The 26,789-nt window shown below is 52.7% G+C and overlaps 3 protein-coding genes and 1 long non-coding RNA gene across 8 annotated transcripts; 1 reads left to right on the top strand and 3 right to left on the bottom strand.

The window, feature by feature from the left end:
• Window positions 1-553: 553 nt before the first annotated feature.
• PIGX (phosphatidylinositol glycan anchor biosynthesis class X) lies at window positions 554-6,078 on the bottom strand. Its single transcript, XM_055723304.1, has 6 exons — window positions 5,875-6,078; window positions 5,349-5,412; window positions 4,739-4,880; window positions 3,645-3,858; window positions 2,253-2,353; window positions 554-1,150 (listed from the first exon to the last, which is right to left on the bottom strand). The coding sequence occupies exons 1-6, from the start codon at window positions 5,942-5,944 to the stop codon at window positions 998-1,000; spliced, it is 744 nt and encodes a 247-aa protein (XP_055579279.1). The 5' UTR covers window positions 5,945-6,078; the 3' UTR covers window positions 554-997.
• Window positions 5,316-12,650, top strand: CEP19 (centrosomal protein 19). 4 transcript variants are annotated; one of them, XM_014278310.3, is made up of 3 exons: window positions 5,316-5,455; window positions 8,395-8,593; window positions 8,881-12,650. In XM_014278310.3, the coding sequence occupies exons 2-3, from the start codon at window positions 8,464-8,466 to the stop codon at window positions 9,240-9,242; spliced, it is 492 nt and encodes a 163-aa protein (XP_014133785.1). In that variant the 5' UTR covers window positions 5,316-5,455; window positions 8,395-8,463; the 3' UTR covers window positions 9,243-12,650. The 4 variants fall into 4 exon arrangements, with proteins under 4 accessions (XP_014133785.1, XP_055579281.1, XP_005437194.1 ...); XM_055723306.1 differs by lacking the exon at window positions 5,316-5,455 and adding an exon at window positions 6,125-6,211; XM_005437137.4 differs by lacking the exon at window positions 5,316-5,455 and adding an exon at window positions 6,474-6,642.
• Window positions 12,651-12,802: 152 nt separating this feature from the next.
• On the bottom strand, window positions 12,803-18,240 carry NRROS (negative regulator of reactive oxygen species). 2 transcript variants are annotated; one of them, XM_027802338.2, is made up of 4 exons: window positions 17,267-18,240; window positions 16,433-16,542; window positions 15,715-15,838; window positions 12,803-15,463 (listed from the first exon to the last, which is right to left on the bottom strand). In XM_027802338.2, the coding sequence occupies exons 3-4, from the start codon at window positions 15,820-15,822 to the stop codon at window positions 13,493-13,495; spliced, it is 2,079 nt and encodes a 692-aa protein (XP_027658139.1). In that variant the 5' UTR covers window positions 15,823-15,838; window positions 16,433-16,542; window positions 17,267-18,240; the 3' UTR covers window positions 12,803-13,492. The 2 variants fall into 2 exon arrangements, with proteins under 2 accessions (XP_027658139.1, XP_005437193.1); XM_005437136.3 differs by lacking the exon at window positions 16,433-16,542 and having other exon boundaries at window positions 17,267-17,437.
• Window positions 18,241-18,324: 84 nt separating this feature from the next.
• Window positions 18,325-26,786, bottom strand: LOC129737034 (uncharacterized). Its single transcript, XR_008734381.1, has 3 exons — window positions 20,335-26,786; window positions 19,066-19,196; window positions 18,325-18,534 (listed from the first exon to the last, which is right to left on the bottom strand). It is a non-coding gene; the product is annotated as an uncharacterized LOC129737034 (long non-coding RNA).
• Window positions 26,787-26,789: the final 3 nt, after the last annotated feature.

Genomic DNA, 26,789 nt, shown 5'->3' with positions numbered 1-26,789 from the left:
TTGGCTGCACGCAGAGCCCTCAAAAGGAGGGCAGAATATGAACACCAGAATTCTGATTCATCCCTCTCACACACGCACTCCCCAAAATCACCTGCTTTTACTAACTTACTCTCAGCTTATAGGAAATAAAATCTATTTTCTCCAGCAATGGTCTCCAGGAGTTGCCATAAACTCACAATGCCACCTACTGACAACTAGCAAGAGCAACCGATCTCGCCTGTCAATCCAGAGCAACTCAGGTTTTCCATTAAGTAATTTCCTCTCCATTTCCTTGTATTTATCAACTGCTCTGATGGCTGAATGCCAAGACTTCTAAATATTTGCATCTAGTTGCTCTTTTCACAGCTTTCATCTTCCAAGGGTTACTCTTTCTGCTTCTAACAGAACAAAGTTTCCTTCAGATTTTCTAAACTCTTTTCAACTAATTTGACCAAGAGCAGCTAATCCCTCCCAGTTACTTAGAACGCGAGAGATTTCTTAAACCTTCTCCTGCCCCAGGTAAGCACAGAATGTTTCTTCACAAATTCATACATAACCCATCCAAACAACAAACTTAAAATTCAGAAACTTTAATGACTAGATGTTTTCCATACCCTTAATAACCAATCCCCGAGTCCGTTATTTTAAATTCAAGAAATACAAACACCTGTACAAGAGGCAGCACAGTAGTTAAAGCAGGCTCTGGAGCAGGGGGAGGCAATCTGAGGCAAACACTCCACTCCTGACTGTTGCCACACTGCCCATGGCAGTCCTTGCAGCTTTCTGAAGTGCTGTTCCTACCCCCCGTCCGCTTTGTCTATTGTCACTGCACCAAAACAGTCCCCTTGATCTAATTCTTACAAACACCTTTCATGCACCAGGAGACTATAACCCATTATGGCACCCTTGCATGTTACTAAGATATAAATAACAGTATAATAGGATTCATTTAGGATGCTGATGTAATATTCAGTTATTTTTGCTGGATGGAGGTCAGTCATTCTCTATTTCTTTATCCTCAGGAGGTCACCGGGGAGAAGTATCCATATTTGCATACAGCTGTGAGAATCAGACTGGAACAGAGCACTGTGGCAAGAAGAGTCGCGACACACACTAAGGAGCTATGCTGCCTGAGCCCCACTGGAACCTGCAGAATCGATTCCTCAGATGCCTACAAAGAAAAATAAATGGATTACAGGCATTTAGCAAGCTATTTCTTCTTGACTGCAACTTAGAGGATTAGGTACCATACTACTACTTAATTAGCCCTTTACTAGGGCTTCTTCTGGGATTTGAAATCAAAACCAAGACGTGACATCACCCTTCCATTCACAGCAACTGGAGCACCAGCCACTCATGCAGTGCAAAGCTCAATAAATTTATCTCCTACCCTTTTTAAATGGTAGCCATTTATATCCTCTGTATCTTTGCTCTTAAAATAGGCTTCCCATTGAGGATATGCATGTAATACAGCATGGAAGAAAGAAGCTGTCAGAATGAGCATTCCACAGATCACCAAGAAGCCAGTTTTCTCCAAGGAGAACTACTATTTGGTTCATCTGTTAGTCAGGAAGCTCCAAAAGGTTTTTGGACAAGACCTGAAGGTATCCCAGGCATCTGCAGGTATCTTAAATGTAGGAAGGCAAGTGTGTTACTAAAACAACAGATTTGTTATGAGACGAATTAAGCTTATTTCTGAATCTCTGTGCTGCTGCACCCCATTCAAGTATCAAAGGCAGTTGCTGACCACACTAAAGATCCAACTTTCCTTGGTTTTGCACACAGAATAAAGAAACTTCACCTTTTCCAAAATACTTAGCCAATCAGATAACAGCCAAACAAATAGAAGTGGCCTTTTTTTTTTTTTAAGATGTTATTCCTTCAGTCTTTACAGTTTTACCACTCCCTTAGATCATAAAGTAGTTTTCCAGCTTGCTACTCCTCTGAAGCACCTCTGTTGTAGACTTTTCCCAATTTGATCAGTGCCAATTATATCCTAGAATTCCAAGTAAACTGTTAAGGAAAAAAAAAAGGTGTGGAGAGCAGCCATCACAAAGGGCTAGAAGAGCACACAGAGTGACTACAAGCATGTCAGAAGGGCAGGATGACCCGCATTAAAAGCTGGTCAGAAGGGAAGAGGGGAGTCTCTCTAATGGGGAATCACACACCTAGTCTTTTACTGATTAGTTCCTGTACTATGCAAATTGCTAATGAAAAAAAGGCAGCGATTGTTCAAAGAGAACCTAGGATTCCCACCAGAAATAAGAACTCACAGGTTTGTGCATTACGCTGTACCACTGACAGGGCCCGACACCTCTGCCTGAACAGGGAGCTTCCACTTCAGCCGGCTTCCAACACTCTGCTGACAGGGAATCTACGGAAGACGTTAATGCATCAGCAGGACCCAGATGGGATGAAGCCATATGGCCTGCAAGAGTCTGCCAAATGAGGCATCCTTCCTCCACAACAGCTTGACAGAATCCACTCCCTGAAAGCCAACAGGTGAAGCAGCACCGACAGAAACATGCCAGCTAACCTGCACGGTCAAAGTGGTGCTGGGCAGTGCTCTTCACGAACTTTGCAACTCTTCCCTTCCTGATACAGTAGGTACCCAAGAAAGAATCTCACCTGTGTGGTATCCTGACACTTCTGTCCTAAACAGGGCAAAGAATTCATCACTGGCCTGTAGACTCCTCACCTTTAGCCATGCAGTTATTATTTCTCTTCCCCCAAAACAAAGAAGTCATTCTTCCATTTCTGCTTGTTGGCCTCCTCTTGGCCCATGCAAAAACTCCCCTCCAATGGACTAAATGCTTTCATACTAATAATAAAAATGTCTTCCTGCTCATAAGTAGTAAACATGCCAGGAAAACTGAAAGATTTCACACCCCTTTTTTAATTGACCAGGCAGTCTTCCCTGCCCCCAAGTTTACCCCAGAAAATCATCTCTCAATTAATGTGCAAGGAAAGATAAAGGAGCTGAGAATCATTGGCACATTTGACTTGGCAGCTAGCAAGAATGGTTTTGTGAAAGGAAACACAATTTGTAGCAAAGTTGTAGGATTTCATTGTTCATGTAATTTGAAATACTGTCAGCGGACATCAGGTTCTGGTTTCACAGGAGTCTGAGACTCCAACCATTCTAACCTTCAGGCACACAGTTTTCTACATTCTCCCCTTAAAAAAAGAAATGCAGAAAGAAAGTGTTAGAAACCATCAGAATACTTTGATTACTGTAAATACATGACTGTGAATATTAAATACGTCCTGCATAGCTTCAGCTGCCAAGAGAAACACTGCAAAAACACAGCCTGAGCAAACAAAAAAAAACCAAACCAGGGCCTGCCAGGACTGTGACAAACAGACCAACTGCCAGTGCTTTCAGGTGAAAGAGCCCAAACAGCCTGCCACAGTACAACGGTACAATGGCAGCAGTGCAACACCAAGAGATCTGTTGACAAATAATCTGCGTTTGGTCAGGGAGCAGCAGCAGCATTCAAAGAGGAAGACAACGTGGTCTTTATCAGGGCCACTATCTTCCCCTCATGTTCACATGTCTACTGAGAGCTCCATCTCCGGAAGACAAATAAAGAACTAGATTCCAAGCTCTGGATTGCCTGCGGTTATTCCCTTCTCCCCAAAAGAGCACGTAACAAGAATCTCACTGTCACAGCAGCAGACCAACACTTCTGGGCTCTTCAGAACAACCAGCACTTCACTGGTCTCTTCTGCTGGCCGGTGGTACCGCCCGTGCACAGGCAAGGCAGCTCTGAAACAGTGAGAACACCGAGGGTCGGGTTCCATGTACAAGAGAAGAAGAAAATCTGTGGCTAAGTACTCTGGAGCCTCCACATCAATGACATCAGGAATTAACACCGCCTGTAAGCAGAGAAAAAGGGAGGGATGTGGGAGAAAAAAAGTATGAACATTTTGTGCATGGTTCTGGGATTTAAGAGGCCACTGCTGCGGTAACCTACTGCAGCATCATAAGGGAAAATAATATTCCTCTTTCTGTTTTCTAATTTTGTGGGCTGGAGGCTCAAGTTGGAAATTTTGTCCTTAAGTTTTACCAAAATAACTTTTCAAGTCCCTCTCCAATGCCAATGAGTGATTTCTACATGTGAAAAGTTTACAGTGCAACCATACCTGCAGCCAAACCTAAGAGGCAGTGGCTTAGTGATGCGTATAAGCAAAGCCACACGAGCACCCGCAAGCATCTCAACCGCACAAGTCACCTAGCGTCTTTGCATCCGTATGTTTTAACTGCATTAAGTACCTAAGGAGATTACCTTAAAGCCACATTCTCTTCTCTCCACCAAAAATGCAAAGCAAAGACTGGAATGCAGCATGGAAAGCTGTGGTGAAAATAAAGCTGCAAAGCCACTCAGTCCAAATGCATAGCACGCTACTTAGAACTCAGCAGCACCTCTTCTGTGGAGGTTAACCTTCCATCTTCCCAGCCTTTCACCATCGCTGCTCATCCAGGGCTAAGCAGAGCAGCAGCAGCTCCCCAGTACACATGCCTACGTATAGAACTAGCACCAGCACATGCCACAAAATGCCCTGACTCGGCGATGCTGATCAAGTGGAGAGATAAGATGAAATGTCAAGAAGAAAATACAGTGTGGCATCTCCTTCCGGGAAAAGAAATTAATCACCTTTGTTCAATGACCAAGATAATGAACACAGATTGCAACTCGCTGAGCATATTCCTCCTTATCTGAGTAACTGCCAGATGTCTTAGCGTCCGGGTTGTTACCTTTGTTAGGTTGTGCTGCTGCAGTGATGCCAGCTCATAGGGATCCACGTAGATTCCTGCTGGAAGACGAGTTCTAGCTGCCACTGTGCATCTTCCTGCATCCTCCCCCACCACACCAAGTTCTACCTTCACCAGCAGGTCCCTACAAACAAGTAACAAAAGGAAAACGTTCATACCTGCACTTCAAAAGATTGGAACAAAACCCCAAGAGACATATGCTGAAGTGCACAGAGATGAGATGCAGCTCTCGCCTACTACGTGTGACAAATTTGGAACACAGTTCCCTGTTGGGCCATGCTGTCCTTCTCCGGTTAGGATGATGTAGCTCACGCTGACTCCACATCCACAACCAAAATGAAGTCTCACGTCTTTGGTAACTTCTCAGAACTACCAACGGCCTCCACACAGATCTTATAAAGGGGCCTCCTGTTCTTCTGCTGCTATAGCTTGCAGAATTAATGCCTTCATCATGCTAACACATTCCTAGTGCCTGGCCATGCCTAGGGATCACAGCTCCCTGCGGATCACAGCTCAGCGAGCTGATACAACTGTGCACAAATGCAAAGAGAACCTCCTTCACAGGTAAAGCCCCGCCGGGGTGCCAGCTCACCTGTGAAACCCCTCGTTCAGGAGCTCCTGCGTGACGCCGGCACCCTGACAGGCCGCCTGCGCATCTGCGGTGACACAGAACACACGGCGGCGGTTACAGAGCAGCAGGTGAGGACCCCACGTGCGGGCACCCCCGAGCAACACCAGAGAACCGCACACACAGTCCGCACACCGCGCACGGCAGGCGGCAGGGAAACGGCGCCGCGACCCGCAGCAAGGCGGGTCCTCGGGCCCTGCCCCGGACCCTCGGCGCCCGGCCCTGCACACCTACGGCGGGGCCTTCCCGGGGCGAAGGCCCGCACCGCCGGGCCGAGCCGGTCGCCGTCGGTGCGGCCGCCCCGGGGCCGGTGCTCGGCGGAGCGGGCAGGGCCGGGCAGCGGCACCGGCTGCACGAAGGCGCCCGCCCCGCGCTGCCCGCCGCACCCTGGGCACGGGCCCCCGCCACCCCCGCCGCGGCCCAGGCCCCCGCCACCCCCGCCGGGCCACCGGGGAGCAGCTCCCCCGCGGCCGGGCCCGGCGGCACTTACGGAGGACGCAGAGCAGCGCGGCCAGCCCGGCGCGGAGCAGCGCTCGGCCCCGCCGCGGGCCGCCCGCCATGCCGGGCCCGCTCCGCACGGGCTGGCGCTGGGCCGCCCGACCCCGCGGGGCACGTCCGACCCCCGCCCCGCCGGGCCCCGCCGCCCCGGCCCCGCCGCCGCTGTCCCGCCCGGTGCCGCCCGGTGCGCGGCGGCAGGGCCCGGGCAGCCGCGTCCCGCAGGCGCCAGAGCGGGCAGCCCGCGGGGGCCTTCGGCGCCAGAGCCCGCCGCGCGGCCGTCGCCGTGGCAACGCCCCGAGGGAGAGCGCCGCCGCCGCCGCTGAGGGGAGGTGAGGGCGCGGGGCGGGCGGGCTCAGCTCCCTTCCCTCCTCGCCGCCAGCGCTTGGGCCTCGGCCGCGTACGGCCCCGGGGCTGGCTCGTCCGGCGGACACAAGCGCTAGGAAAGCGGGTTTAACGGCGCCGGGTGGCGGGGCACAGCCCCACCTGCGCGCTCGGGGCCGCCGGCCGCAGCCGCCGTTACCGGGGACACAGGCCCTGCCCCTCCTGTGCGCGGCCCCAGCGGCGTCCTCCCGCGTTTGTCTCGCCTACCCGAGGGTTTCTTCGCTGCTCCGGAGCGGGTCTCGCTCTGATCGTCAGTGACCCTTCAAGAAGCCATTTCGGTGCCGTTTGAAGCTTCGTTTCTCGTTTTAAAATAGTGAAAGTGGCTCTTGAGAGACTTCTGCTTTTCTGCCCAACTCCTAGAGCTGTTTAAAAGCCAAAGGTTGTGGTTAATTTTCAGTATTGAGAACATCACTGTAAATCTGAACTCTTTCCTACGTGAGAATCTTTCTAACAAAGAAGGAGGGCCTTGCAATCCAACTTAAAAGTAGCTTTTGAAGGTTAATGCAATTTTTCAATGCGCTAAGGCAGGAAAAGAGAAGTTGCTGCTGCCAGGCAGGCTGACATCTTCCTCTCCTGCTGCAGGACAGAATTCTGCAGGGAAGAGTAAAAAGGATAATTATGGATTAACTTCCTAAGCTCATTCATGTAGTAGCTGATGACGTGCTGATACTTGGGAGTTCAGTAGTCCTTACTTTAAGATGAAATTCTAGTTTATACGGTCTGTTCTTGCTGTCTGTATAGATAAAGCCATATGTTTAGCGGGTCAGTCGGTGTTTCCTCCTCACTCATCCCCATTCTCCACCTTTTCTGTAAGGCAAAAGTTCTCGGTTCCTCAGCACACACATGCGGCAGCTCAGCATTTTCAAATCTTAAGACACCCTTGACCCTCATGAATGTTTTATAGCTGAAGCTCTACCAGTGGTAATGTGTTGTGTAAAGAGTATTTCCATTTGTTACTTGTAAATTCTCAGATTTTCAGTTTCGTGGATGGTGTGTTTTAGTTTGATAAGGAGTAAATGGTTGAACATCATCTCCTCTCTTTAAAATTAATATTTTCTTCATTGCATAATAAGGAGTTTAATTATTTTTGATCTTCATTTCTGAATCTCATCTCTCTCCTTGGCCCATATGACGTAGGTTACAGATATGGTGCTGTATTGACATCACTCTGAAACTGTAAAGAAGCTTTATAAAAACTGAATAGGTACCCTTCCTTTTAAGTTTATTTTCTTTTAAAAAGGGGAATTCAGTGTTACATGCATCAACATTATGTATGCAAGGTTCTCCCTTACCATATTGAATAAGGGTACGCTATCCCCAGGTTTGTGACAGCAACAGAGACAGATAAAGGACACTTTGTATCCTTTCAAAGCAAATATATATAATAGACAGGTATGTATAATAGAATTTTGTCCTTGTTGCATCTCTTGCAACATTCAGGTTTAATTTTGTGGAAACTCTTTCAGTGGGGTTCCAAGACATTTCAAATTTTCATTTTATCTGCATTTTTCTGAAGATTTTTTTTCCCCAGATATGCTCAAATAATCTTACAGCAAAAACACATCATCATATCTTTACTGAAAAATCAGATTCTCCCTGAAGCCACACCTGGAGCTTTCGTATGAGCTATCAGGTGATATAAAGTTAAAAGCCTGGGTTAGAGTAGAAAAGGGTTTGGTAGGTAAGCAATTCCTGGCTTTTCAGAGCAATGGATATAATACGCAGTAAAAGTTGCTTGTGAAGAAACTGTAATACATTGATTTACTATTTTATGACATTTTTCACTTAAAAAAAGGAATAAATGTAACAAAAAGTCTTTTAGGTATCATTTAGTAGTAGCATTATTAGTGTCATTAGTGTCATTACTGAGCTGGTGGACAAAAAATATGTGTGTGGTATGTACTCCCGGATGAGTAGTGACAAAGATGTAAAGCAGCAGCTGGGCGTCACTGTGCCCCGGCAGCCAGCTCACGGAGCGTGCGGGGACACGTTCAGCTTCCACTGAAACCAAGGAGACTTGCAGCCTGGCTGCGTGTTTTTGCTGAACTTGTATCACTCTAATTCTGATAAACAGAACAGCACTGAGAGACACTCACACTTTCTTTCCCTTTTTTCTTTTCCTGTTTTTCAGTGAGCTTTGACATTGCTGAGGACCTCTCTGATAAAGCTGACCGCACTTCAGCCAGCAGCGAGAACTGTAATGACTTACACTGCAAAGAAGTGCGGCATCTGCTTTCAGCCCCTGTCCATTATCCTGATCTACAAAGAAGACGGCAAGGATAAGACTCGCCAGCGTATCATGCCCGTCAGGAATTTCTCCAAGTTCTCAGGTGTGGTGCATTTACTTGCAGTGTTCCCCAAGACCCCTCCAGACACAGTGAGAGGAACAGCTGGTTGGTAACAGCATATTTAGCTGCTTACCAGCACACCGGGATTGCAGAGAGGGGTGGTTTGGGGTAACACTGTCTCCCCTGAGGAGCCCAAGGCTACATCTTAACCCAAGGAGTGGCTCTGCTAAGTCTGGAGGTCTTGCTTTTGAGGGTTTGGGAGAAGGGGATGTGTTTCTGGGAAGAGATTTGCTTGCAGCTGTAAGTCTTCACAGTGGCTTTCTCTTTAGACTGCAGCATGGCTGCTGAGCAGCTGAAGAATAACCCTCGGCACAAGGCTTACCTGGAAGGAGTCTCGCTGCGTCAGCTACAGAAGCTGTACAGGTTGTTGAAAGGCCATTTGGGAGGAGAGAGCCTGGCTGAGAGCTTGGAAAAGCTGCGGCAGGAAACGACCATTGACCCAGAAGAGGATATGAACAAACTAGATGACAAGGAACTAGCCAAAAGGAAGACCATCATGGACGAGCTCTTTGAAAAGAACAGAAAGAAGAAGGATGATCCGGATTTCATCTACGACATTGAGGTTGAGTTTCCACAGGATGGACAGCTGGAGTCCTGTGGCTGGGACGTGGAGTCAGGTGAAGAAATCTGATTCTGGACAGATGTCTTGCGTGGGCAGTTCAGAGACCAATCTCACAGTCCTCCCAGCGTACATGTTGTTCCACGCCGTTTCCAGCTGCTGCAATTGATGCGCATTACGTTGGCTGCGGGGAACCCAAGGCCTAAGGTGCTGCAGCGCTTCCAGGTTTAAGTGAACTTTGTTTAAGAAGCCAAACTTGATGAAATGGAAACTGAACTTATTGAGTGTTTTTAGTCTTTTCCTATGGATGAGTGCCTAAAATAATTCTGAATTATTTAATCTTTCTTTTGTTTACATTTCAGTCAGCTTTGGCTGAAAACCTCACCAGCCTGCCTTGCTGTGATTTCTATTCAGCTTTCTCAGAAAACAAAGTGTTAAATATTTATGTCTCGAAAGCAGTGTTAAAGCTTTATTGTCTAAGTACGGTATTTATTATTGCTTGCTGGAATGTTAAATATATCTTAATCTTTCTGGATAAATCAACATTGCATTTAGAATATTACTCTGACATTTCCTGAGCGATGTGTAAATCTCCAGCTTCAGCTTTACAAATATAAATCCTTATATTTAAAAAATGGAATGTCTACCAAAACAAAATTAGTCTTGAAAGTACTTTTGAAAATACGGTGATTTCAGACTGCTGAAGTGATGTGTTTTGCTTCCTTCTTACTAGACAATGCTTTCTCAGTTAGTGCTCAGCTCAGGAAAAATGTGCTTAAACTAGCCAAAAAAAAGCAGATGGGGGGCAGGTCACAAAGGCTGGGGGTTGTTTTAGAGCAGAACAAAACCTTTATGCCTGCTGCCTCATCAGGGCTTAGTTCCTGGCTCGCTTGGAATCATTCTAAGGGACAACCTGATGTGACAAGCAAAGCTACAGCAAAAAGGTCCTCCAGGTAATGGAGGTTTGATGGTTAGTGGGAAATTCATCTCTGCAAATAAAGATTTTACTTATCCCACTGAAGTTTTTAATCCCACTGTCTACCGCTTCGTACTAGCCGAATCCTGCCCTCTTGTAAGAGCTGGAGGACTAAGTCCAGGATTCTTTAGAAAATCATGCAACTCCAAAAGCTTCCCAGGTTTTGGGTTTCTGAACCTGGGTGGCTGTGAGTGGGATGGGCCTTCATCCCCAGCTGAGTGGCCTCAACAAACCGATGGCTGAGGTGACTTAAGAGGAGTTGAAAATTGCTTCTGAGACTAGTTTAGTTCCTGGCTTCCTTTGCGAAACCACAAATTAATTAAAACACGTCAATTTTATCAATAAGGCATCATGCCATAGCAGAGAAGCTGGGGGCTGGACGAGCTCTCCTACACACTGAAATTATAGAGTCAGGTCTGTGAAAAATCTGAAGGGGATGTCAATTAAACTGCTGTACTCTGTCATCACTGGAGATGAGTGACCTTACGTTTGTCCAAGGGAGTCCTCAGAAAATAAGTGGAAGCTGATGCCTTGCTTGCCAAAAATTAAAAAAATACAAAGCCTGACTCAGCTTTCCCAGGAACGGAAAGGGTGTGTAGGGCTCCAGCACGTGCCTTGCTCTGCTTCCAGTCAAAAATTGCAACATAACAGCATGTAACGACCTCCCACTTGGGTGGGAGGGGACCCACAGGGACCTCTCCTCCCCATCCAGCCCGCACCCAGCTTCGTCCTGGCGGGGCCTGCACCCCCCTCCCCCGGCACGGCTGTCCCCACCGCGTGAGGTCTAATGAGGGCCAGGCTGAGGGAGGTGATTGCCTCCCTGGATCGTGAGGTTCCTGCTGGCCTGTTCCTCGAGCCCACCCCGGTCCTTTAGGACAGCAGCCATACCCAGTGCCAACTGGTCGTCCCAATTTGACTTGTCTGTGAACTTGACACAAAGGCACTCCACGGCCGCCTCCAGATCATGGACAAAGACATCCAGCAGGACAGATCCCAGAGCAGACCCCTCGTGTCTTCTCATCAGCCTCCTGGTAGAGCGTCCTGCTAACTGCTACCCTCTGTGCTTGATCATCCAACTGATTTTTACCTACCTGGCGGCCCACCCATCCAGGCTGCGACATCCTCACTTGGCTGCCAGACCGTCGTCGGACGCAGTATTGAAAGCCCGGCTGAAGTTGCGGTAAATGGACCCACTGCTCTCCCCTTGCCTATGTCATCCTGAGAGGCAGGCGGGTTGGCCAAGCGTGACTCACCCTTGGTCAATCCACGCTGACTGCCCCCAGCCACCATCTTCTAGAAACGTGCTCCAAGAAAGCATACTCCATGGCTTTCCCAACATGAGGGTGACCGTCCTGTTGCTCCCCAGGATGTCCTTCTGCCCGTTACTGAGGATGGGTGCAACGTTTGCCTTACTCCAGTCACCGAGACCCTCCCCCGATCTCCATGACCTTGCAAAGATGATGAAGAGCAGCTTGGTAGGGACTTCAGCCACCCTGAGAGCGGAAGCTTGCCTTGTTGCCCTGACATCCCTTGCATGTCCCAGCTCCAGGTGAGCCTCAGCTTTCTGGGCACCATCCCCCCATGCCAAGATACTAACACCTCCCATGATGGAGGAGCATTGAGCATCCCCCACATCGGCTCAACACGAGCAATAGCACCCACTTTTTATCCACACCCCCGGGCAGCGCCAGTCCCCCAGGTTCCCACCTACATGGCACACCCACGGCTGCACCCCACATCCCCCCACCAAAAGGAGAAGAAGCAGCAGCGGCCGGGGCGGTGGAGGAAGCGCACACATCCACCCTCTGAGGCTGGACCCAGCACCCAAAGCAGGGGGAAACAGCCCCGGGGAGGGGGTGCTTACAGGGGCACCCTGCTCACCCTGCCAGCAGGGAGGCATTGAAACGCGGCTGCGGGACCTGGTGCCGGCGCAGACCCGATGGGAGGTATCGCAGGGAGGTGTTTACAGGTCACTTGTCCCTCGGGTGCACAGCTTACGGGCAAAAGAACCGCTGAAATAGGCTGAGGGATTCCCCAGCTGGGGCCCGGTTTGGGTTTGGCTATTTTGGTCTAAAATAGGGCCAAAGAGCAGCCCCTTTTCTGGGACAGATTCGACAGCAGGTTTCCAGAGCCAGAACTTGGCCCCAGCGGTGCTGCCAGCTGGTCCAGCATGGTCTGAGCTATGCTGTTTCTTTTCCTTTTTGCTCAAGCCCCCGGCGCACCCCACATCACCGCACCGCGCTCCTCCGAGCCCAAGCAAGGACAAGCCGTCGGTGTGCCCACACAGGCACTGCCGCGCGCTTCCCCGCACCCTGTGCTCCCGTTAAACTCAGACACCGATTTCACTGGAAAAATCCTGACAGTGCCACAGGAATAAAGCTGCTCTGGTTCTCAGCAGGGCTTTTGAGTTGGCACAACCCACCACCACTTCTCATTTCCACCCACGGAAACCCTCCCAGGACCAGCGCGGCACTTCCCCAGGTAGCGCAGTGCTGGCGCGGCAGAGCCAGGACGTGCTGCCAGCGGGGCTGGCCCGAGGAGCCATGGCCACCAGGGCACGGCTTGCACAACAGTGAGAAGGCTTGCTCGTATTTTATCTCGTTTACATCTGTTTAATCCAGCAGTTGCTGGAGAAAAGGAAATCAGTGATAAAATATCACCAGCGATATAATTTATTCTCCTCTGCCTTTCAATCATTTCACATCGTTGCAGCTCGGGCTGTTTTTAATGGTCTTTTCTAATCAGATTGTGACTTAACCAAGCAACAACGTGCCCTTCAGCCCCGCTGGCCGCGCCTGCCTTAGCACAGGCACATGGGTGCTCCCGGGGCTGCCGTGTTGGCAAGAGCAGGGTGGGAGGCTGCAGCCGCGGAGCCCCTTCCCGGCAGCGCCCGCGCAATGCTTGCTCCAGCACGGGGCAACCCGCGGAGGCTGGCTGCAGCCCCAGACAATGCTGTGCGGTGGAGACTTGGCTACGGGGCGGAATAAATAAAAGGAACAGCCTGAAGCAGGGGGAAAAATGTGGTGGGGGAAACTGTCTGTGCCCCTTTGGCTGAGAGGTGTTTGGTATTGTGTCTGCTCGGCTCTCACCAGCTTCAGCTGAAGGTTTCTGCTGAAGAAGCGTCCTCTGAGCGTGCTCACCACAGCCCCAGGCTCCATCACCGGACACGGTCCTGTACTCTTTGGGTACCCTTAGGGCATCTGTAGCAGGAACGGCAGCTCTGCCAGCACCCCCTCATCCTCCATCCATTGAGTCTCCATCTCACCCACCTTGGAGGGGTTGTACCCTGCAATCCTGACAACCCGCTCGCGTTCACCATTCACGAGCCCTTCTTCCTCCTCAGCCATCAGTAAGGGCTGGACACCCCACACCGGCTTTTCACCATTTTCAGCAGCTTTTGCTTAAGTGTGAGGAAGATGAGAGCGAAGGCCACCAGGAGCGTCAGGCAGGTGGGCAGAGCCAGCACCAGGTAGAGGAGCGCCAGGTCAGCCGTCTGCCAGCGGCAGCTCCACCGGACAGGCTCGGGCAGTGCCCTGGGGCTCAGCGTGCGGGAGGCATAGCTGCAGGTCACCTCCTGGCCGTCCGGGACATGCAACCCCTTGACGTGCTGCAGAGAGTCCCACCAGCCCAGCGTGCAGCAGTTGTAGGGGTTTCGGCTGAGGTAGACCTCCCGCAGGCTCTTCCCCAGCGGCGTCTGCACAACGTCCGTCGGCAGGGCCGGGAGGCAGTTGTCCCGCAGGTCCAGGCTGCGCAGTTTCAGGATGCCCAGCGAGGTGGGGAAGACAGTCAAGGAATTCCCTGAGAGGTCCAGGTGCACGAGGCTGTTAAAGGCAGAGAAGTCCACCGCAGTGGAGGAGAGGGTGGTGTTCCTCAGAGACAGCACCTGCAGTGTCAGAGTGAGGTCCTGCAGCCACCCCAGGTCCCCGGAGAGTGCCTGGTGGTTGTCAGAGAGGTCCAAATGCATCAGCGACGTCCCCTGGAAAGGGTGGCCGCCCAGTCCCCGCAGACCACAGCTGGCCAAAGAGAGATGAGTCAAGGTCTCAACACCCCTGATGTCCACGCAGGGGGGGCTCTCCACTTCGCCTGCAACAGCTGGCTGGGGACAGAGGTCAACTCGGTTGCGGCTGAGGTCCACGGTAGTGATCTTCCTGGTGTAGGTGAAAACCCCAGGAGGAAGCGCCTTCAGCCTGTTGGTGCTGAGGTTGAAGAGCTGCAGGTTGGGCAGGATGTTGCCCCCATTGCCTACCTCCACCCCCAGCTCCTCCAGCCGGTTCTGGCTGAGGTCCAGCTCCGTCAACGTGGCTAAGGGGTCCCCCTCTGACAGGTGAAATGACTCCAGGCAGTTCTGGTTGAGCTTCAAGTGGGTAAGGGAGGGCATCTGGGCCAGGAAACCCTCTGGCAGGTACCAGACCTGGTTCTGGCTCATGTCCAGGAGGCGCAGGGAGGAGAGATTGCTGTGGCAGATCTCATCCCAGAGACTGACCGTTGTGACGTTGGTGGAGTTGCCATCAATGAGCAGGAACTGCACCGTAACGTTCTCCAGGGATGTGCCATTGGGAAGGCGCTGGTAGAAGCTCATCTCGTTGTTCTTCAGCAGCAAGGAGCGCAGCTTGCTCTGCCGGGGCAACACAGGGAAGAAGAGGAGGTGGTTGTGGGACAGGTCCAGCACCTCCAGCTCGAAGAAGTCATCACTTTCCAGGGCCAGAAACCACTCGATGACATTGTTGCTGACATTGAGCACCCTGAGCTGGGTCAGGCCGAACTCCACCACGCACGGGAGGTAGTTGTAAGCTACATTGAGCCTCTGCAGCCTCTGCAGCCCTTCAAAAGCTTGGTCAATCTCAAAGATGTAGTTCTTCTCCAAGTTCAGCTCCAACAGCTGTGTCAGGTTCATGAAGATGGATGAGTCCAGCCTCATGATGATGTTCCTGGCCACAGACAAGGACTCCAAGGAAGACAGGTTCCAGACCAAAACCGATACCATGTCCTCAGTGAGGCGGTTTCCAGCTAGGTCCAGTGTCCTCAAGGCTGGCAGAGCAGAAAGAGCAGCTGCTGTCAGCGAGTAGTTGGTGAAGAGGAGGTTGTCTGCCAAGGAGAGCACGCAGAGGCCTTGGCTGCTGAGGAAGGCACCGGGCTCAACGAGCTCCAGCCGGTTCCTGGTCAAGCTGAGATGCCACAGCTGGGGGTACGAGAGCAGAGAGGCATTGCCCAGAACCTGGATAGTGTTGTCATCAAGCAACAGCTCCTCGGTGTCACCTCGAAGATTTCCTGGGATGGAGCTCAGCCACCTCCCAGTGCAGTCCATGGTGCTCCACACCTAAAGGGAGACGTGGATATGTAACACCGCTCTGAGAGGTAGGAGCTGGGGCAAGATGAGGAGGGAGAAGTCTGGGGAGCAGAGTAAGGATGGAGGAGGTGGCTTTACAGTTAGAGCGTTGGCACCCCAGTCCACTCCTTAGCTAAGCTGGTAGCTGGGGGAGGGAAGCTTTGGGGATGCTGACACGGCCGGGCTCTGCTGGGCTGGACCAAGCAGTCAAGATGAGCCAGGGTTTGCAAGGGAGGACTTACGAGCTCGCAGCCACCCGGAGATGGTGCCCAGGCTGTGACCGCCTCGCTTCCCCATCCCGCTGCCAGGAGGACCAGGAGCAGGGAGACACCAGGGAGCAGGGCCTCCATCTCAGCGGTGGCACTCCTGTGGAGACAGAGACAGAGGTGAGAAGGTCAAAAGCTACAGATCACTCATCCCAAAAGGGCCAGGCTTTCCCAGGGAGCCCATCACGGCAACGGTGACCCTTCTGTGTGGCCAGCCTCCTGCCCACAGCTGCTGCCTGCAGGCAGCGTCCAGCTCCTGTTGTTGCCCCCAGAGGCACTGGGCTCCCAACATACCACAGCGGTGGCCACCAGGCCCCACAAGACCTGGCCCACTGCAAGCTGCCCATGGAGAAACAGCGTAGAGCCCTGGCACCGAGCCCACCCACCCCAGCAGGAGCCCTTGTGGGGTCCACCAAGACGAACCTGGAGGGGTGGAGAAGGGACGAGGAGGTGACAGCCCGGTCCCCACGTGTGGGAAAGGCACCATCACCGCTGCACAGCTGCTCGCAAACGCCCCTGAACTGCAACTCTTGCGCAGAGGCTTCCCCCCCACCAGGGCTCACATCCCTCCTCTCCACACCACTCCTCCCCCAGGGACACTGACCAGCCACCACCGAGTCCCCTCCAGCACCCGTCCCTGGCAGAGGTCCTGGGGGACCGGGGGCTCCCCAGCGTGAGATGCCCCATTACTAACTTGGTGGAACTGGAGCTGACGGCATTTGCATCTGGGGAAAAGCTGAACCTCAGGCAAATGAGCAGGTCCCAGTGAGGTCTCAGCAAGCGGCGTTTTCATAACTGCCAGTGCTTGAAGAAGAAAGCTGGGGGTTATTTTTGGCAACCCAGGTAGCCAGAGCCTCGCAGCAGAGGGAGCAGGGGCCAACCTCCTGGCTTGTCTCCTTCCTTGGGAGAGCCAAAAGCGATAAGCCGGTGTCTTATAAAAAAAAGCATTTATTAATCTGTGGGGATAAGGCCGCCCTTCCCTGGGCTGGAGCTGACACATGGCAGTTTATGTCCTCCCAGGCTTCTTTCTCCAGCACCACCCTGCACGCACGGCGGCAGGAGAAGGACCCTGCTGCATCCTCACCGCACCCAAAATCCAGCGGCCTCAGCTTGCCTTCAGCCCCTGAGCCCCTCCGATGAAGCTCACGCTTTCCTTCACTCAGCTCAGCCTTCCTTTGCTGCCCAGTGTTGGCCACCTCCACCAGCAGAAGCACCTCCATCCTTCCACCCTGCTCCCTGCAGCTGCAGGGCTGGCGGCAGCGTGGGCAGGAGCGCGGGCAGCAGCACGGGCAGCAGCACCCTGCCCGCAGCCCCTCGGAGGACTCCACATGCAGAGATCTGGGGGTGCCCAGGGTGCTCCCCACGGCGCACGCCAGCCCCGGCACGGGCCCACACAGCCGCAGCTCCTGCGAGCGTGGGCATTAGCAACTCAGGGGCCACCACAGATCTTCAAGCTGGCAAACAGGGCTCCCCAAAAACCCCCGGCGGGGTTTTCCCGTGGCAAAGGTATTGGGGGGCAGTTACTCACCGCGTGGGGCGGTGCGCAGGGTTTGCTGCAACTCATCCTGCGGCCGGCAGCCCCTCCGGCTGCACTCGGGGGACCTCGGGGGACCCTCGGGGCCACGGGTAGGTGCAAGCCGCCTGGTTTCTCTCCCCCCCCTCCGGGCGTACAGCACCGATATAGCCTCTGCGGAAGGAGCTAACGGAAACGGCAGTCACATGGAGGCAGAGAGCGCAGCCAGGCACTTCGCTTACTGATCTCAGCACTTGCACCCAGGGTCATGCACTCACCAGCAGCTCCCCAGCAAGGAGGAACCGTGGGGACTGGCCAGGCGAGGCGGGGGGTGCCGGGGCAAGCAGCCCGCGCCAAGGGTCACGCCGCTCCTGGCCTTCCCACTGCTCCCGGGGACAAGCCAGCGCTGGGGACAACCCTGGCACCATGACTGCTCGGCACAGCTCGGGCAGCAAAGCCCCCACAGGGTTTCAGGCAGCATGGCTAGCGACCTGGGGCGGCTCTCGCTTGCGCAGCCACGCCACCGACCCCGCCAGGGCCGCAGAAAGGCCACCGGCCGGCTGGCGCTGCCCTCACGGCACCTGTCCCCACCGCGTCCCTCAAGTCCCCCGCCGGCCTCCAGCGCGCGGCACGGGGGCTTTGACAGGAGCCAGGGGACGAGCTTCCCGCAGAGGAAGGAGAAGGTGCCGTTATTTCCCGTTGTATCCTGGACCTTGGCTCATGTCCCCAGAGTCCCTGCTTCGGGACACCGGCACCCAGCCCCTTGTTGCCTAGGACAGACTCAGGGCGCTCGGATCCCACCGCCCACAGACCTTTGGGTCTCCTGCTGCTGCTTGGGATTTCGGCAAACCCAGCACCTGGGGTGCAAGTCAGGCCCATCTGGATACAGGGACCTGCCCGATGCCAATCCCTCCACAAAAGTCAGCACAAATGGCTTCTCCCACAACTGCTAAGGAAGAGACGGACAAAAATCCACATTTCCGAGGCAATAAGGACAGGGAGGCCCCCTTCCCCTTCACCACCATCTACCCCTCCTCTCCACCTCCCTTCCACCCCCTGTGTGTCCCGTAACCCCCCAGGGTCCCCATGCACCCCCAAATCCTCAACAAATCCAGCTGCTGAGGGGCAAAAATGTTTGCCTGGATTTACCTAGCTGGGAAAGGGTTCAAAAAACACAGAGAAAAGATTGAGCCCCACCACAGGAACCTGTCCGGTGGGATCAGCAGGTACCACCCTGCGATATCCGTGCTCCACATCCCAGGCACCGGCACCAATGGGACCTTCTGCAGCAATCAAGAGATGAACCGTGTTACTGTGGCACCCCAAGCACCCCACCAAGGGCCGCCACGGCCTGGGTCACCCCCACCCGCCCCGACCAAGCGGCCCCCAGACCCCTGCCAGCCCGTACAAATGGCTGGGGAGATGGTTTTTCTGACTTCACCCTAAATTTCATTTCTTCTCTGGAAAGAAGCTGAACTCTCCCATATCACTCACAAAAAAGCCCTGTGGTTTCATTTCCTCCATTTTCAAGGAAGTTTTAAGTACAAAAATCAAGAAGGAAAAGAAAGAAACACTCCTCATCCAAGTGAACCAGAGCAGATGGCAGAAGCTCCGCACCAGGGCAAAATTCCCATGGCGTTGCTCAAGGTCACATGAAGGGCTGAGACTGGCCAAGGATTACAAACCCGCTCCTCATCCCCAAAACCCTGCCGTGAGCCCAACCCGAACAAAACCCACTCATCTGATGCTTGGAGCCAGCGGAGATTTGCCCTGGGCTGGGAAGTCCTGAAGCCATAGAACTCTGGTGTCCTCACCTGGGGCAATATCTGCTCTGGATGGTCTGGAGGCCTCAGGAGACCTTCTGATGTGATGCCTCCACGTGGTGCCACCAAACAGAGTGGCCCCCCGTGGGTCGAACTGGCTCCCTCCTGCAGCCCAGGAGCAGCTGGCAGAGAAAACAGCACATGTCACCCCCAGCCCGCTACTCTGGGTGACCAAAGCCTGGCCAGCGCGACCCCCTCTCCCCAGCAGCCAAGGCGCTCGCTGGTGGGGCACCGTGGGGCAGGGGGGCCCCCGTGCCACCTGGCGTGTTTGGCCCACGCTGTCCTCCCCGGAAAGCAGCCGACGTCAGGGCTGCTCCCGCGCCGGGCAGCTGGCAGCACCCTGCATTTCACACTTGCCCCACATCCTGCAGCCAGAGGCGTTTGAAAACATCCCAAAGCTGCTGCTTGCTCCCCTCCTCTTCCTCTCAAGCAGCATCACGCCCCCACCCAGCCCTCCCAGTAAGGACTGGATGTGTGCTTTGAGGGCTTTTTATTTATGCTTTAAGAACAGTAGGGTAAAGGGATAGGGACTGAGCTGCCGGGAGCTGCTGGCCTGACCAGCTCCTCACCAAGCTCCACCCCAGCTCGGCAACACACCTGGATTAAACTGGAGACGCAGCCGCGAGGAGCTGTGTCCACCACGCAGCTGCAGCTCCTGCGGCTGTAGGACAGGACTGGGAATCCCCACAGGGTTTCACACCCAGTGAGCTTCCTCCATCCCTCCCTCCTCCTGTTCCCTCCAAACCACTTTTTCCCCCTGAACAGCTCTCAAAGTTTCAAGCACAAACCAAAAGAAAAGCTGCAACAAGAGAGCAGCCTCCCGGCCGGCCCGGCCTGCGGCACCGGCACCGGAGCCCGTGGCACGGGAGACACCGTGACCCCACGGCTGCGCCTCGGCGTGCCCCGTTTTCCTGCAGGAAACGCGGTTCCTTCCAGGGTGGAAGCACCAAGAGAAAGGTCACTCACGGTTCACACACCAGCCGGACCACAGCCTCGGACGGGTCAGGGCAAAGCAAGAGAGAAATGTTTTCCCACGAGCTTCCTCCACTCCCACTGCGATGGAGAACTGGAGGGAATTAAACAAGTTGTTCCGCCAGGGGTGAGTGCGCAAAGCACCCCCAGACTGACTCCGGGCTCTGCTCTGTCTCCAGCATTTTGCCGGACAAGGAGAGAACGCAGAGAGCACCCCTGCAAAGGGAAAGAGACTGGGAGAAGAACCAGCTGCACTGGGAAACAAGCCTGGGAGCCTTAGGTAAATACCTACAGAAACATCATGATCTCCAGGCTCCTGGGAAACCGCGAACAGCATCACAGACAGTGTCAGGGGGGCTCCAGCAACTGACTCCCTCGCAGCGGCACGTCGCCTGTTGGAGTTCACCGAAAGGGAGGAGCAGCCGTAGGGCGAAGGCAGCGTCCCCCCTGCGCCGCTCACCCCCCGGCACCGTGTCAGTGATGACTCTGAAAATTGAAGAAAATCCAAATTTTATCTTTAAAACCCACATCAAATTTTCATTTGCTGCTTGGCTGAAGTGCGCACAGGCAGCGCAAACATATCAAGACACAAGCAAAGAAGTTTAATCAGCTGCTCTGGTTAAAACTGGGGAAGCTGAAGCTCTACCGCATCTCAGAAGGCGCCGTTAGTGGTGATTGCCTCTAATACAACATGAAGTGAGAACATAAAGAAGAAAACAGATCATTTGCTACATGGCCGAAAGGAAAAAGATAAAACAGACAGCTGGATAGCTTCACTTTAAGCTACAGCTCTGAAAGTTCACCTGGCTGAATTTCTCAACCGGAATCCACCCAGTTTATCCCCAGGGAACAGCTAGGGACACGTCCCATCCCATGGCGCAGATGCATCGATGTACATGACAAGGGGCATCCCCACAGCCCCAGCACTGCAGCTGACCTGGAGCTCTGCAAGAAGCACGGCTTCCCTTCGGTGTATTTCTTACAGGGGAAACCAAGAGACAAAAATCAGCGATTTATAATCGGCTTCGAAAAATCTTCTTTCCCCGCCAGCTGTTGCCAAACCACCTGCCTGCTCATACACCCAGCCGTGCTTGGTCTCCCGCCAAGGAAACGCTTGTGCTAGCGCTGACACCAGTCACTAAAGTAAAGCTTCAGGCTCCGGTTCCACAGCGGCTCGAGTGCCTGGGAGCCCCCCGCAGCCACAGCACCCTCCCCCGGGCCCAGCCTCCCCCGACTCCCTCTCCCCCTCCAGCAGCAGCCCCCGCTCCTGGCTCGCTCTTGCTCTGTGACTCCCATTCACCCACCGCTCGGCCCACCTTTGCTCCCCCATTTTCAGCCCTCATCTCCTGGCTCCTGCCAGGTTTTCGGATGGAAAGAGTGGGTTCAAAGACGCCGTCTTTGAATTAATTCTAGGTTGTTCTGAGCGGAGCGCAGAGCTTGCTCGCTCGCCTTTGCAGCGAGGCGCCGGCTGCTGGCACCAGTGGACATCAGGGCTGTGCGAGCCCAGAGAGGAGAAGGAAACCAACCCACCATGGGTGCGACGAGCCCGCCGGGAACCAGGTGAGCTTCCAGCACGAACAACTGGGAAAATTACACCTTTGGGCTTGGAGGACATTTGGTTGAGGACATAGACACCAGCCAGGAGCCCCACAACAGCAGTCTCACAGGAGATGCCCCCTTTGATCCTTTGGTCACCAAAAGGTGCGAGTATCCTCTGTGGGGCTCAGAAGAAAGGCAGAAATAGGTCTTAGTAGAAAGCAAAACCACGTTTCTGAGGGCGCTGGGCCACGTGGGAAGCAGGGAACTGGTCAGCAGCTCGGCCACAGCTGCTCCCTGGACCCCTGCGCCGGGGGGCGAGGATGCGTCCCAGTGCCCCCCCCGCGGGCAGGTCCAGCACCAGCAGCTTCATCCCTGCGGTCACCATCACGGCTCTTCCCTTTCCCACATCTGACAGCGTGAGAGATGTAAATGAGGAGGAGCCAGGCCACAGAAGGGGGAGCCACAGAAGCGATCTCGTTTCCCCCTTTGCTCGCCGCACAGGCAGCCAAGCCCACCCCGCGGGCTCTCCCAGGCTGGGGCTTTGAGGTCTGCACAAGGGATGCTCCACCACACCGATGCGAACCTCCTCCCTGCAGAGCCGCAGAGCGGCCAGATCACAGGGTCCTCTGAGCAGAGCATGCAGCAGGACACAGCAGGTGTCCAAGCAGCGGAGCCCTGTATTTCTGCAGCAACTGGAAGCCAAATGCATCTGCTCCCTTAGGAGCCATGAGACAGACACTACTGAAGTCCAGACGCTCTAGAGAACTGCTTACGATGCACCTGCAGGAGAAACAAGCGGCTGACACCAGAGAAGACAAATGATCTTTCCTCCTAGATCTCCTCACAAGCTGGAAAGCCCCACGACCAGGTTGCTTACATCTGCAGTTTGGTCTGTGCTTATGCTAGACCTGGAAGTGTTGCCCAAGTCTTTCCCACAGGGCTGCCAGATATGGATAAATTGACCTTTTCTTTTGTACTGTACAATAAAATAAGCCATTAAAACCAGGAAACCTCCCCCGCTTGTCTACTCCAGTACATTCACCGAAGTTTTGAGCATAAAACCACTGGGACTGGAAGCTGTAAGTCAGGAGAAGGCACGGACAAGGCACTGCCAGGGCACCATTCAGCAACGTCAACTGCGGCAAGAAAAACTACTCCCATTTGTAGTCACACGTACTCCTTTCCTGCCGCCTTCTGGTTAAGAGAAGTGAGTAATTCTGTCATTAATGCAGAGGGAAGTGAAACGATCTCAGCTCCTCACAGGGTGAAGCGTATCCCACCCAGCTTTCCCCTCCGGCCAGGACAGCCGATGTCCCTGCTACGCCATGTTATCTCCCCAGCAACCCTCCTGCAGGCGGACGGCAGCCCAGGCTCATGCTCCGAGATCTTCCTTCCCCAGGTCTTCAGCCGCAGGGCTCAGCATCCCTCCCTTCTAGCATGAGACCTGTAGGACAAGTGACAAAGAAAAGCCAGTCTGCAGGGTCTGGGGATCGGCGCACACTCTTGCATTTAGGGCATATTCCTTCGTCTCACATAAGAAAACAGAAAAAGCTGGCAGGATGGAAGTTTCTGTGGTTTTTTAAAACAAATTCTAACCCGGATGTGACATCACTGTTGTATCTGAGACCTCATTCCTGTAGCTCTGTCTGGGAGAGACTGGGAGCTGGCTTTCACCTTCCAGTTTGAGACCTGAATTAACACAGGAGAGTGAGAGAGGGGGAAAGTTCAAAAAGTTGCATCAAACAGTAACACAGATCTTCCCCTCCTGTACTCCACTGTTCTTCCGAGAAGCGCCGCAAACTGTCTGCCAGTAAAGACAAGCCACATCCCAGAGATGCACAGTATGGTGGGCTGAGATCACCGGGCCACAGGTTGACTGGTAAAACAAACTTATTTCCATACTGCACGCTCCCCCGAGTCCCACTGGTGTTGGTTCCAACTCTGCTCCAGTTCTGCATAGGTCAATTATTTTTCCAGGAATAAGACAAAATCGTATGCTAAAGCAGAGGTAAACTCTCTTTGCCGTTTACAAAGCGCAAGATCCTGCCCTCAAGCTCTGCTCCTGCACGAGGCTTTGCAGGAGGTGCCCAGTGTCAGATGGGATCTGGCATGAGAGAAACGTTCTCTGTCACCTGAGCACATAAAAAAAAGAACCAACAACAACAACAAAAAGCCAACAAAACCCCCAAAATGCAATTTGGAGATGGTGGACAGACTGAAAAGCTTTAACCACTGCAGTATCTGGAATATCAGACAAGAACATTTGGGTTAACATCCATCCCCTCGCTGGCAGGTTTGTCCAGCACTTAGTCATTATAGTCACGTCCTGAAGCTGGCGGAGTGTACTCTCTTAAATAGCCATTTAAAAGCAACGAGACACGGCTTACTTCTAAGCACAGGATGCTCAGGAAAGAAAAGAACTTCATAACCTCGTAGTAACTCGCTCGTAGGCTGTCGGTCCCCGATGCACCAAAGTCGCTCTTGCAGCTGAAGCTGCAACCAGCAGTTTGTTACCTGTAAACTGGTACCATGGAGGTGCTGGGCAGGGAGAACAGCCCGCACCCCACTCGCTCGCAGATTTAACACGTTACCGTGGTACAGAGAGTCCAGGGAAGCTCACACACGCAGCACACCTCACCTGCCTGGGGTGAACATCGGCCTGTGCTTCCCGGGATCCATCAGGTTTTGTCTCGCCTCGATTTCCCAACTCAGCCGCTGCAGACCAGAGCGGACGGACCGCGTTAAACGGAGGCAGGGAACGAAGGATGCCAGCACGTCCTGCTGCGGCTATGCAACCGAGCCGGAACGTTTGCCAGAGCGCAGCATTTCGGGGCTTCATTTGCACAGTGCATCTTCAGAGGCACGCTCCAACGGCGGGGACAGATGTGAAAGCAGCTGTTTTACAACAACGTGTAGGCTTTTAACATAGGTAGAACAATACAGATTAAAAAGACAAAATACATCAAGCAAACATGAAACAACTCCAGCTAGCTCAACACATCTGCAAGAGCAGGCACGGAAGGAAAGAGATACCCTGGAGCTGGTAAAATTGCAGAAAAATAATCAACCCTTGCAATATACAACAAGTTTTATTTAAAATTCCCTTTTCAATAATAATTTGGGAGTGGGGGTGTTCAGCCACAATGGAATTTAAATTATTATTTTTATAATAATATTTTGACGATATCACTATTTCCTGACCGTAAATGCCTGAGAGGAAGAAAAGCAGCTCTGGGGAAAAGCAGACCTTGAATGGTAACCATGACATTTTGTTTGAGCCTCTCAAACCCCTTTCTACCTTTTAAGGTGATCTCGGAGTCTCAGCTCAGTTTACTGTCACTGGAGAGGATTTTCTGAAACGCAAAGATTTGCTCAGCCTAATTTCAGGATCAAGGGTTCAAATGAAGTACATTTTAAAAATCCTAAGCCCGTTATCCACTTCTCAGCAAGCACCTGCTTCGTTGAGGTTTTTTTAGTTTGTTCTGGTTTTTTAAAAGGACGGGAGGCAAAGGCTAACGGAGGAGGTTCCATATTAAATGTTTATTTTGCACATCACTTAGGAAATGGGAAGCCTAGGCTGCCCCAAGGCTGTTAACTTTGCCCTCTTGTGGGAAGGTGTCAGAAGTCATTCAGAAGTCACCATACAGCGCTAGAGAAAGCTGCTTCAAGTACCAACCAGCAGGTTTAGCATCACTGCAGGAAAAGCCTTCTGTATTCATTTCCCACTTCATTAATTTTCCTTCCAACCAAATTATACCTTGGTGCGAGGTGGACTGCTATCGCGTGCAGAAATCAAACACATTGCACTCCCAAGCATTTAAAACCTCTTTTGTACAGGCAGAAAGGCTCCTAGAGCAGGTTTCAATAGCGACATTTGCCAGCTACAGATTTCACCAAATTATCTGCACTGTGCAAGCACCGGCAGCGTTCTGGAGAACGGCAGCACTTGTAGCTGCGATCCTGCCGGCGTCCACAGCTATTTATAACGTGCAAAGATTCAGCTAGAACTGGAATATCAGTATCAAAATACACAGGTTCAGGAATCGCTGGGGGCTGGTTACCTCTCGCATACTTGGGGAAAATACGTTTTGTATGATCAAACTATGATCAGGCCAAGCACTATTTTAATTGTCATCCCTGCTGTCATCATCCCAGTGAAAATGGAAGAGGAAAAAAATAGCGGCAGCCATCTGGAAAACGCACCCGGGTGTTAAGGAAATTTAAAAAGTAAGTCATCGGCAAGCGGAGAGAAAAGCTAATATTGCAGCTTGCAATCGGATTCAGAGGCAGACAGAGAACACAGCCGCATCCGAGGCAGCCGCAGCTCAGCCCACAGGATCAAGGCCATCTGCTCCCGGCTGGCTCCGTCACCTGAAACAAGGCCAAAAGTGACAAACCAAATGGCATTTGCTAGTAGAAGACTCCCAAAAACAGACACTCACCGCTGCACTGTCAGTAGGGAGGGGAAGGAAACACAACACATCTTGGGGAAAATCTCCCTGCCCGGGTAATTTTCCCATGCCCTTTTGATTTATTAGTTCATTCCAGCAACACCCCTGTCCTCTCACAAAAAAAGAGGTCACACAACTGACTTCAGGCCAACACAGTCACCAGCAAAGCCAAGGACCTCCTCTGCCCCGAGCCCAACGGCTGCCCCGAGCTCCTTGCTTCCTCGGACACAGCAACATGCCCAGATCAGATCAGCAACTGTTAAGCTCCCGAGAGATTTCACAGCGCACTTAAACCACAAGAAATTCTGGGGTTTATTCAAACAATAGAAAAAATGCTCACCTATCAAAAAATTCTGGATGTCCTGCAGGATTCCGAAGCCAAGACTTGGGAATCTGACTGTTATGGGAGCTATGGACAGTTGATGTTCCTCCTGACCAAAGCAGTCAAGTCACCAGTTGGGGTAGGGAAAATACTGCAAATGGCTGTTTATTAGCCGACTCGAAAGTAGCTCAGGCTAGAAAAAGTGATTCTACATTTTTGGCAAGCCAGCATCAAACCTCTTCGCTCCTGAAGTGGCTCAAAGATATTAGTCAGAAGCTCACTGCTTAAAAGCAGATACCTGATGCAGAGGGTTTGGAAAGTGCCTTGGAACTCACAACCACAAGAGTCTCCTACTTCTTCCTAAAAGCACCACAAAATATTGACCATCATATGGAAAGCTACAGAAGCAGAGAGCAGCAGAGACACTGACA

The sequence above is a fragment of the Falco cherrug genome, chromosome 11 (assembly GCF_023634085.1).
Source record: "Falco cherrug isolate bFalChe1 chromosome 11, bFalChe1.pri, whole genome shotgun sequence".
Taxonomy (NCBI): domain Eukaryota; kingdom Metazoa; phylum Chordata; class Aves; order Falconiformes; family Falconidae; genus Falco; species Falco cherrug.
This window is presented reverse-complemented; position numbering and strand designations above follow the sequence as displayed.